Genomic DNA, 11,681 nt, shown 5'->3' on the forward strand with positions numbered 1-11,681 from the left:
TGAGGAAAAACCTCCAGGGGGACTTTGTAAACCTTATGGTCCTTTTGCTATCTTATTCTTCACAGACAGCAGTGATAGAGCAGTGTGGGTTATCGTTTTACGTCTGGACTGTGAGGCCAGGTTCTGTCTGGGTGGTATCGTCCGCTTTTCATCAGGCTGTCTTGGTTTTGACTTCATGTGCTTTTCCTTTTTATTTCTCTCACCCTCCAGATAACCGGGAGGGTCTCTGTTTCACTGAGGTTCTGACCACTCTGTGTCAGATGACTTCTAGTAACAGGAACTTGGTCACCAAGTCAGAGTGTTGCTGTGATGGAGGCAGGGGCTGGGGCAACAACTGTGAACTCTGCCCCCTCCCAGGCACCACCCAGTACAAGAAGATGTGTCCATCCGGACCTGGGTTCACCACTGATGGCAGAGGTATCTCACTGACTTCAAATCAAGGATCTCAGTAAAACTAAGAATAACTCAACTATCTAGAAACCATGTAGAGACAGTTGCAAAGTGTAGATTTTTTTAAAACCATACACAAAAAAAATAAAATGCAAAAATATGTAAAAGTTTAACTTGATTCAACCCAAGGCCATTTGTCACATTTAAAATGAAAATTTTAGCTTCAAAGATTTGAACAAAGAAAAGTTTATTAGTTATATCAGCTGATTGAACCAAGAAGACAACAATCATAGGTGCCTTAAAAAGGAAAATTACCCTTACATCTCTGTTTGCATTAAAATATTCTCTTTAATATAAGTCCCTCATTATCAGAAAGTTCCCTTTCCATTATAGACAACCCTGGTGGAAAATAAAGTGTTAAAATGTTTCCAGGAATAAATTATCTCAACTGGTTTTGGGCTAGTTATTTTTCCACAGTGTGTAAATTTAAGGTATGTAGTGTATGTACCTTATATATACACACTGTATGTATTACCCTATATATACGGGAATTACGGAGGACCATGCAGTGGAGCACCATCCAAGAAAAGTACTGCAGGACATAGATTGCAAGTTTTTGTAAATTTGTCAACAGTGACATAAAGAGAATAAAGTACATGTGTGGTCCTGTGAGATTTGAAGTGGTAAGAGTTACAACATGTAACAGATGGTTACATAGATTTAAATAGTTGTTTAAAGTCGACTGCAGAGCAAGCACTCAAGTGCTTTTACACTTGCATCACTGATGAATGTGGTTATCTCAAGCTGTTAGTCGATTTTAAAATCCAATTATGTGCTTTTTTTTCTAAAAGTAACCAAGTTTATCCTGATATTTCCCGTTTAGGAAGCTGAGCAGTATTTAGGCTTTAAAACGTTTCTCTGGGGCTGACTTTTCTTGATTCCATCCAGACATTGATGAGTGTCGTGTCATGGGAAACCTTTGCAAGAATGGTCAGTGCATCAACACCGCCGGCTCCTATAGATGTGTCTGCAAAACCGGCTATACCACTGACATCACAGGCACGCTGTGTGTGGGTAAGGCTGAAACTTGTCTCTATTATTTACACTTTATGGACTCTTTTCCTGCCTCCTGTTCTCATTCCTGCTGTCTAGTAAAGAGCTAAATCGATGTGGGTGGACTGCCCACACACCCTCTGAAAAATGCAGCTCATATCTGTCCATCTCATCATCTGTCCTTATGGAATAGCCGACAAGAGGATACAAACTCTCTCACTCTTTCATTCTTTTTGTCTCACTCTAACCCGCTAGATGTGGATGAGTGCTCACAGGCACCAAAGCCTTGTAACTTCATCTGTAAGAACACAGAGGGAAGCTACCTCTGTTCCTGCCCCCGAGGATACATCCTGCAGGAAGATGGAAAGAGCTGCAGAGGTGACATACAAAACCCAAACACACAATAAAACAGAACCCCTGAATATTTGAAAGTAGCTCACATTATCCCCAGTACTTCTTAGATTAAATGAAGTGATATCTTGCATGATTAAAATTCCAGTTTAGAGCAGCTGAAGCATCTTTAATGTTTACATGTTCATCAGTGTGTACCCAGTGTGTTGGGGCAGTGACACAGTGCGTCTATCTGTGTCTCTATTTATCAAGCTTGTTTACAAGTCTAAACAAGTGTAGTCCTGATGTTCGGCTTTTAATGGCCTCTTTCATCTTTATTTACCATAGCTTTAGTTTCCCCCTCAACAGTACCCCTCTGTGTGTCCTCTGTCTGGTACATTTTCAGTTCATTTGTAGGTCAGTGACTGTACAAGGACTGGAATTTAACTCAGAAAGAAGCAGCCCCCAAACACACGGGTGTAATCTTTGTATCTTAAAATAATTATTTCATCATTTTCAGCAACTTTAACTTTCCTGGGAAACACATATTTATTTATTGTACGACTTTCCATTTTCAGATCTGGATGAGTGTTCAACAAAACAGCACAACTGTCAGTTTTTATGTGTTAACACCATCGGTGGCTTCAACTGCAAATGTCCAGCTGGCTTTACCCAGCATCACACTGCCTGCATCGGTAAACACACACACATGCAGAATACAGATATCCAAAACATCCAAATGTTTCAGAATCCTATTCATACTGATAAAGCTTGTGCATTCTTGTATTTTATATTCTTTGCAGACATGATTTGGTCTTTCCCAGTGTAATCTCCTATAGTATCTTCCAGCATAGCTCAGTAAAAACCACTGAAGCACCCTCATGTCCATCCATTACAAATCCAGTATTAATGGACTTCAGCTGATATCACCCTAATCTTATTAGGCTGGACTGACTGCTGTCATGGTAACTGAGCGATACTTTGCTATGGAACATTTCAGAAGGTCATCATGACTACCACATGCTTTACTTTTTATCATCTGTAAAGCTCATGTCAAATCAAAGGCAGGGGACCCTTAGTTTTGACTGAAGGAATGACCTCAGGCACATGGCACACAGTAGGTGTGGATATGTCAGGAATGTCCAAATAAGGTTGGAAAAACACAGGTGTGATATTAAACTGCTGATATACTTTAGTATTACACAAGTGTAACCTAAAGATCTCAAACTCCATCAGGGTATATAATCTTAAGACGAAATACGCATTCTGAGTAAGTATAATTTAGTTTTTTGTGTTTGTTTATAAACTAATTACCAATTCATCTTTAAAGTGGTAGACATTTAAAAATCTAAACTTTTGATCGCATTGCGAAGATAAACACTCTGTTCCTCACTGTCTCCCATGTGTTAACTGTTTCACCAAATGGAGTTCTAAGTTGGGAACATATCAGAAGACTATAAAACCTCAGCCAGCTGTGAAATGACCTGGGCTCGCACTTTTACCGGCTGAGATTTAAAGATCACATTCTTTTCCTCCTTTGATTTTAGTTCCTTAACAACACAGCCGTGTTTTCTTGATTCCAGTCAAAACAGTTAAGCACCTTAGTCAAACTCATTTCCTCAAGCCTTACTTGTTATGGTATTCCTGAAAGAGATTTGTAAATTGATGTTGACTATTTTTTTTTTCCAAACTTATATTCCCAAGGAGGAGCTTTCACACTCCAGTGTTATCTCCTCTGGTTTGCTATGAGATCAGGAGCTTAGAGATTTTATTCCAAAAGTCCTACAGACTGTGAAGTTGGCTATGCCAGCAGTCTATGGTGAATTGACCTATTTTTTCGTGATTAACCACATCCAAAAGGAGGTCATGATCAGCCATCATATTATGTTTCTAGCCTTACCCTTGTCTGAACCATTCCTCCTCTATTTGCAGACAACAATGAATGTGCAACGGAACCCAGTCTGTGTGGCTCCAATGGAGTCTGCCAGAACACTCCAGGGAGCTTTAATTGCGATTGTCAGCGGGGTTTCTCATTAGATCCCAATGGACAAAGTTGTGAAGGTGTGAAAACCACAACCACATTACCGGCCGATAAATAACAGAAAAATAATAAGACTTTTATTTTGCTTTGTGTTTTTCCTTGGCAGATATGGACGAGTGCGATGGAAACCATAGGTGTCAGCATGGATGTCAGAACTTGGTGGGTGGCTACAGGTGCAGCTGTCCTCAAGGATACCTGCAGCACTACCAGTGGAACCAGTGTGTTGGTGAGCACTGCTCTCCTTTTTTTTTTTTATCAGTAAACATACAAATTCTCTCCTTTTGGAGCCTTTTGCTTGCTAAAATATGTTCCATGCTGCTTTCACATTAGTGAGGTAGTCATGTCTGGAGCCTTTTTAAAACAAGCTGTACATCCTTTACCTTTTTCCTGACACTCTTGCAACTTTTCTTAACTGTTTTTTCTATTCTCTAGACGTTCAAACCTTTCATTCCTGCTGTAAAACCACAGGAAAAAGAATATTTATTGTCCTTCTTGCTGAAAATTCTATTTAGGGTCACAAGAGGCTGTAATTTCTTTCTCTAATTAGATAGAATCAGCACATAACACTATGTTGAAGTATGTCAAATTTAGTAGAACTAGTGCATTGACAAAGTAATAGTGCCTATTTTTAGGTTGAATCTTTCCACATATTTACAACTTTCGGGGCAGGCTTTCCTAGTATTGTCTGTATCCTTTAACTAGAATGACCCTTTGTTTGTTTACTTCCCACCAACTTCCTGTGACCCAGATGAGAATGAGTGTCTGAACAGCCAGATCTGTGGGGGAGCATCATGCCACAACACCCTGGGGAGTTTCCGCTGCCTCTGCCCCACTGGCTTCAACTATGAGCAGACCACCGGAGGTTGCATGGACATCAATGAGTGCTCCACCAGCCAGAACCCCTGCAAGTTCGGCTGCTCAAACACAGACGGAGGCTACCTCTGTGGATGTCCACCTGGATACTTCCGTGCAGGACAGGGGTACTTAAAAGAGTTTCTGCATTTGGAAGGTGCACATCTGTTTCTAGTGTGCTGATGGCTTTGTTTTGTTTTGTTTTCTAGGCACTGTGTCTCAGGTTTAGGCTTCACAAGCAGCACACAGGAAGGTGAAGTGGATGACAATTCACTCTCACCCGAAGCCTGCTATGAATGTAAAATCAATGGTTATCCCAAGAAGGGACGCAAGCGTCGCAGCACCAACTCAACGCAGGAGGAACCTCTGGAGGACATGCAGGTAATCTGTATTGAATGCAGGGCTCAGGACACAGAGGCCTGATCATGCACATTTTTAAAGGAACTGTAGGCTTTAGCTGTTCATCAGTGAAACACCTAAGCAGCGGACCTTCTACAAATCTAGTTCCTGTAGTTTTGGACCCTTCTTTTGTTTTGTTTTGTCATGTTTTTTTTTTTTTTTTTCAAATTTAAGTTGCTGTTGCTATTATTTTTGCTGCGTTGTATGACTTTTTAACAGGATTTACAACCTCAAAAAATTTTTAAAAAGTTATTGAGATGTTCTTTGTCACAATTGGACTGTAGCCAGATATATTGATAGATTATATCTCACTATTCAAAGTGTTATTACATCATATAATTTTCTACAGTAGATAAACACACTATTAATCGCTTGGACTCTTTCTGGCAAATTTAACTGAACAACTTGTTCTTTCTGCAGCTGACTGAAGAGGACCTGGTCAGCTTGGCAAGTGTGGACATCGAAGACACTCTCCAGTTCCACTTGAACATCAGTGATCTCAATAACCGCGACCACATCCTTGAGTTTACCCCGGCCTTATCCACGCTCAGCGACCATGTGCGCTACAGCATCGACTACGGAAATGAGGAAGGCTACTTCAAAATAAACCAGAGGGGGGGTGTCAGCTACCTGCATTTGAGTAAGAAGAAAGCCCTCCTTCCAGGGGCATACTACCTTCAGATCAGCAGCATGCCCCTCTACAGAAAGAAAGAGCTGGCAGAGCTGGAGGATCAGCATGATAAAGACTACCTCACGGGACAGCTGGGAGACATACTGAAGATGAGAGTGCAGCTCATCCTCCATTAACCATCACAAGACTGAGAGAGGCAGATGTTGCCAGCAACTGCTAGTCCAGCGTCAGGTTCACACTTTTCAGAAGGCCAAACATTTCTGACTCTGGGTCAGTAGTTCGGAGCAACTTCTACTTTCTATGTAAGGGAGAGAAGGGCTCGCCACCAAAGAGACAAGAGTGGGGTTGGGGGGGGGACTGCATCATTTGATTACCAAAGATAATTCTACATATCATAGATACAAGTTCTGTGGAAAATACCAGCAGAGTGAGGCGATGTTTGAATCAAATGAAACACATGTTGCCTTCACACACAACTCCAGCTGTGTGTAAAACACTATTGAGAGTGTGAATAGGTTTTTAATTTAGAGTTTAATGTTGTATGATGGTATGTGGAATCAGGTGCCTCCTTGATGGGCATGTGTGCTGCAGAAAGCTCTAAAGGCTGAGTTTGTTTAGAACTCAACTTCAGTGGAAGAAAATAAGGTTGAGTCACAATAGTCTGAAATATTCATTTCCTCCCCTCCAGTAAATGACTGAATAAACCTGAACACAAGGAAATGATCACATTTCCTCCTTTGCCAGAGGCTAATCCAGTGGAGTGAAGATTACAAAGATTGAAAATGGTTAGGAGAGGAAAGGAACCCACTATGGACTATTGAGATGTAGCCATGTCTGAGCTTGAATGACTCCTACTGCATATTTTAACTAGGCTTTTCCATCTTTTCTACTGATAGAATAATTCATATCTACTGGTGCTAGCAACACATTCACATAGACTTCTGAATGCACTGCACTACTATACAAAACTCGGTAGTCAACGAGATACAATCCCATCGGTCATTCTGAAGATTTCATGTCCTTGCAGCTGCAACAGCTAGCGTCAAAGCCTGTCTGCTCTCTATACTACATGTAAATTGTGTTTATACTGTAATAATCAATGCCACTTTTAATCTATGAAGCATTTGTAAACTAGAGGAAGCCCCTGGAATAGAGGGGGTTTGTAATGGTGCTTATAATGACCAACTACTTTCTTTGTAAACTGTGTATACATACACACATTTGATGATGCCAAACCTGGGCCTTCATGATTATGCACTGAGGTCTTCATGGCCACACATTCTCTCACAAGTAAAATCAGTGCTGCATTTCCACGACCAGCCTGACACCAGTCTGAGTTCTGTTCACATCAGTGAGGGTTTAGTTGTAAATTCACAATAAAAACATTTTTTTTTGGTGTACATGTACTCGCTGCTTTACTTTCCCCTTCATTCAGGTTGAAATAACAAAGTTGAAAGGGCAGCTGCTGGCCTCATTATTCCTCCTCTGCAGACATGTATGACTAAATAGCAAATGCAATGTGATTTCTGTATGTTTTGGCTAGTGAAACTCAGATTACACTAAATAGTCTGTTCTGAAACCGTTTCTTGTACAGCTCCTTTCAAATGCTGAACCTACCCCATGTTTAAGAATCACTGTATGTTCTTTTAACGTTTTCAGGGTGTAGGCTGAAATTAAATTGTCCTATACTGCCCCCAAGTGGTGATTTGAAAAAAAAAATCTGACCTCAAAGTGTTAGGAAAAGGTGGAGATCAATGCCCGTTGAAATATTACACTCAAAGGTAGAAAAGACTTTTAAACTTTATTAGAAACATTCCAAACATCTTAAAACATAAAACATTTTTCTTCTGCAACACTATCTGGAGCTTTCAGTTGCGACCAGTTGACCCAAATCCTCCAGCACCACGCTCCGTTTCATCCAGTGTCTGAAAGAACAGAATAAATGATTAACATATAGATGACAAATAGGGTGCACAGGTAAATTAAACTACTTTGAGGATTAATGACATTGCTTAAATAAGCAATTATGGGTTTAACAGCACTAATTTCAATGTGCATTGTTTTGCAACACTTGACTCAGAAATTGATGACAAATACTGCAGTTAATTTATTATTTCATTGAACTTTCAATGAAATTCAGATTATCGTACATATGTGACCTCAAATGAGGGCTAATTTGACACTTGTCTTGCATCTTATCTCTAGAATTTGCTCCAGAAATGTGCATATTTAATGTCAGGGTGCCATCAAAACAAGTCAAAGGCACAGAATTATATGGCCAGAAACTTATGTACCATTGCTTTAAGTTTGTGTGTAAACCTTAGCAACCCCCCCCCCCCCCCCAATAGTACAGGCACTTCCAGTGAGGGAGAAATTTAAAATTAGGACAATGATAGCAAAATATTACAACTTCTTCCATGTTTTATTTATACATAGATTGCACTGGTTGATAAACTGAAACACAGCATGTAAATCAAAACCTATCAACTTGCAATTTACCTCCTGTTGCACCAGGTCCGGGTAACAGATCTTTTCACACACCAGCTGGGCAACTCTGTCGCCCTTTTTAACTATGAAGAGGAACCAAATTAGACAATTAGGATGCACGGTCAATAGAGATTTTTTTTTAAATCTCTTTTTTTAATAGTAATATACAAAATACACTTAGACATTTGTATAAAAAGCAATGAACTCTACATAAATAGTTATAGTTTGTATTCGGGTTACGGAAAATTACAAATTAAAACCCCAAGTGCTCATTTGAAACATTTTTTACTCTATGCCAGGTTTGCAGTCCCTTAAGTGAAGATTATATATATTTAATAAACTGTTTTAGAATAGACATTGTAGAAGCATGAGTGACTGAACAATATAATTAATGTTACTGTATGCAGATCATTTTAACTGTTTCTAGCTTCTAAATTATCTTCACATTCAGCATGTAAAGTCATGGCACGTGTCTCATAGACCCCGGACCTCTACTCAACTGTACTGTAAGCTGTCAAAGATGCTTGGACTTATTATTTACATCTAGCGCTGTCGTCCTTTCTCTTAACTAACTCATAACTATTCAAGGCATCATTCCTGCGAATGCTGTTGAAGGGGATTTTTTTTTTTAAACTTACACAACTGTGTTCCTTTACAGGCTTAGTAAAGAGTTTGATCATGGTAGCTCAACCTATAATTTAGTGAATCTATTATTGCTGGTAAATTTGATTAAAGTTGATATATTTCATGTAGGCCACAACTCACCTTCAAATGTTTCTTTGTTGAAATTAAAGAGCACAACACCAACGTTTCCCCTGTAGTCCTCATCTACAACGCCAGCTGAGAAAATTCACAGATCATACAGGAATGAATATAGCTGACGTGGCAGGTGATCATGTTACTGGTCTAGAATGGTTTGATGAGTTAAAGACTCACCACCAACATCAATGAAGTGTTTAGCTGCCAGTCCAGATCTTGGGGCTGAAATGTGGTAGAAGAAAAAAGAAAAAGAAAAAAAAAGTAGAAGCAATTACAACATACATTTTAAAATGAACTTACTGCTTTGTGCAACAGGAAGAACAGGCAATGCTTGAATTACTAGAAAGTGTGTTAAAAAAAGAAAGAAACTCACCCACTCTTCCATAGTAGCCACTTGGAACTGCTATTTGAATGTCTGTCTTCACAATGGCCTTGTCCATGGGGCCAATAGAGTAGTCATATGCACTGTTTAAATACATACAAGTGAGGCAGAAATTACCTTGTTTCTTATCCTTTAATAAGAATTAATTATATCAGTGTAACACATTATACCAAGGCTGCTCCAATAAAGTCCCAAAAATAATTAAATGATAACGATAATAAAAGTATAACGTACCTGTAGAGATCATAACCTGCTGCTTTAGATGAACCTCTGGTAGGAGTTGTTGCATGCTCAGAAAGTTTAGCGAATCTAAGGACAGCTCTTTCTTCTACAGGCTTTGTTTCTGTCCTTGCCTTCTTGGATGGAGAAATTCCACAAGCATCTGCAACTTCTAGGGCAGGCATGTTGGTAATGTGTGCACAATTAAAACCCGATAGTAAAACTAAATAAGTTAAACAAATTTTAAAACCTTTTGGTTGCAAAAAAGAAACTAAACTACAAGCCTCCTGCAAACATCTGCTCCACTGTCTTGGCGGCAATTTGTATTTTTCCCGCGCAGTAATAGTACTTTTTATTGGGTCACTGGCTCCTCCTCTAAAAAAACGTAATCTACTACAAAACGGAAGCGGAATTACGCAACACAACAAACCAATATCTTGCATAAACTGTAACTAACAATATATCTAATCGATATTGGAAACATATGTTCGACATACTAAACTCCTATCAGTTTTGCGGCACTACATAACTATGGCAACATTGTTGTTGCTGGGTTATTTAACGGGTTCGCGCGACAGTTACTGGTGCTAATTACATTTCCAAGACAGAATTACTTAGCAACTGCTATAAATGTAAGATCGTTACCCTGCAATTTAAATAGAAAACAGGCGAACCCAGCAAATCCGATTTTATTGTCTACATTACACCATAGTAAACCAAAAAGACGTGACGTTGGCCGTCAGTACAATAACTGCAATGCGACACCAACGCCAACGCGGCCAATAACAAAATGCTATGAGTGCTAGCTAAGCTAACGTCAATAAACATTTAGCATTTTTATCCATCCATTCTTGCCTTTGTTTTTAGTGATCATTTGAGCGTGAAATTCTCTTCCCAAGAATCGGGGAGCAGCAGCAAATAACGACGAACATAGCTTAAGGTGATTTAACCTTAACAATAGTGTCATACTCGCTGTTCACAAACACTGTCAGCATCTTAGCATTAGCAGCTCAGTTATGATATATCAGCTGATTGCTCTCCGCACCGCTCCACTTCCTCTTCCTCCTCCCTTCTGCGTGCAGACCCTGCGATAGAAGCTGGCCATATATGACATATGTGCGTAACATGTAGAGATTTCTTATTTCTGTTGAAAATGAAATTTATTTACAAGCTACTCTGCTTTTTGCAGTGTTCTTATTTGTTCATCTTTTTTTGGTGGTGGGTGTTCAGGTCTTCAACAAAACGCTGTTTGTTAGAAAATATTGCTAAATTGTTAATTGTCATTATACCATTTTTAAGCACAAAAGCAAAACTGCATATTCAGCAATATATTAGAAAACATTAATGGAATTTAACAAAGCACACCTGAGCATAATTTTGAGGATTAATTATTTTTTTTATTTTTTCCCCTCTTGATGTATTTTGTTATGTCACGTTTAGCTCCTTCGGCCTAATTATCTAAAAACTAAACTGAATTACTTAAAAACCATAAACAGCAACAAAAGTCTTAAAGGAAAACATTATTGTGTATTTTTTGTTGTAATAATAACATTTACAGACATACAAATCTGTGTATTAAATTTGAAAAACTATGTCCCCCTACCTTTTATTATCAAATAGTTTTTAAGTTTTTAGTCTAATCCCAAATTGCTGCTTTGCATGAAGGAAATATAATAAGAATATTTACTATTAAGATTAAGATGATGTTGTTTAACATGTGCACACATGTATTCTTATTATTGTTTCTAATTAATTGCCTAAATGACTGTTGGTGCATACCATAATTCCAAAGGCATTGCACATTAAAAGCATGTGAAAATCTTGAGGGACTGCTTACTCATTGCAGCCTAGGAAACTTTTTTGTCTTCTGTTGGCTAGTTTCATGATGCACTGACAATGTGCATGGGTTTTTGGACTTAAAATCCAAATTAACCAAACTGTAAGCAAATATAATACATCTTAAAACAAGTTTAATAAAACTGTACAGGTATAGTTCACAAAACAAAATGTTTAGTTTATTTATTTATTTGACAGGGAAAATGCAGGTAATGAACATCAGTAAGAAAAGCAGAATGTGAAAATGTCTGATTATAGCAAAAGTTTAAATGTCCCTCTGTAGTCTGAAGGCAGATAAGAAA

At 38.7% G+C, this 11,681-nt stretch overlaps 2 protein-coding genes across 5 annotated transcripts in view; one reads left to right on the forward strand and one right to left on the reverse strand.

Annotated features, from left to right (window-relative positions):
* Nucleotides 1-8,025, forward strand: part of fbn1 (fibrillin 1) — a 68,618-nt gene extending 60,593 nt beyond the window's left edge. For all 3 annotated transcript variants that reach the window (XM_041981986.1, XM_041981977.1, XM_041981992.1), the window contains 9 exons: nucleotides 211-417; nucleotides 1,339-1,464; nucleotides 1,699-1,821; nucleotides 2,352-2,468; nucleotides 3,706-3,834; nucleotides 3,921-4,040; nucleotides 4,563-4,794; nucleotides 4,876-5,047; nucleotides 5,486-8,025. In XM_041981986.1, coding sequence (XP_041837920.1) covers nucleotides 211-417; nucleotides 1,339-1,464; nucleotides 1,699-1,821; nucleotides 2,352-2,468; nucleotides 3,706-3,834; nucleotides 3,921-4,040; nucleotides 4,563-4,794; nucleotides 4,876-5,047; nucleotides 5,486-5,872 — 1,613 coding nt within the window. In that variant the 3' untranslated portion in view covers nucleotides 5,873-8,025. The remainder of the gene's footprint in view (nucleotides 1-210; nucleotides 418-1,338; nucleotides 1,465-1,698; nucleotides 1,822-2,351; nucleotides 2,469-3,705; nucleotides 3,835-3,920; nucleotides 4,041-4,562; nucleotides 4,795-4,875; nucleotides 5,048-5,485) is intronic.
* dut (deoxyuridine triphosphatase) lies at nucleotides 7,479-10,585 on the reverse strand. Of its 2 annotated transcripts, XM_041982842.1 has the most exons (7): nucleotides 10,399-10,585; nucleotides 9,559-9,715; nucleotides 9,316-9,407; nucleotides 9,120-9,164; nucleotides 8,949-9,023; nucleotides 8,196-8,266; nucleotides 7,479-7,621 (listed from the first exon to the last, which is right to left on the reverse strand). In XM_041982842.1, the coding sequence occupies exons 1-7, from the start codon at nucleotides 10,508-10,510 to the stop codon at nucleotides 7,565-7,567; spliced, it is 609 nt and encodes a 202-aa protein (XP_041838776.1). In that variant the 5' UTR covers nucleotides 10,511-10,585; the 3' UTR covers nucleotides 7,479-7,564. The 2 variants fall into 2 exon arrangements, with proteins under 2 accessions (XP_041838776.1, XP_041838769.1); XM_041982835.1 differs by lacking the exon at nucleotides 10,399-10,585 and having other exon boundaries at nucleotides 9,559-10,392.
* Nucleotides 10,586-11,681: the final 1,096 nt, after the last annotated feature.

This window comes from Melanotaenia boesemani, chromosome 1 (assembly GCF_017639745.1).
Source record: "Melanotaenia boesemani isolate fMelBoe1 chromosome 1, fMelBoe1.pri, whole genome shotgun sequence".
NCBI classification, from domain to species: domain Eukaryota; kingdom Metazoa; phylum Chordata; class Actinopteri; order Atheriniformes; family Melanotaeniidae; genus Melanotaenia; species Melanotaenia boesemani.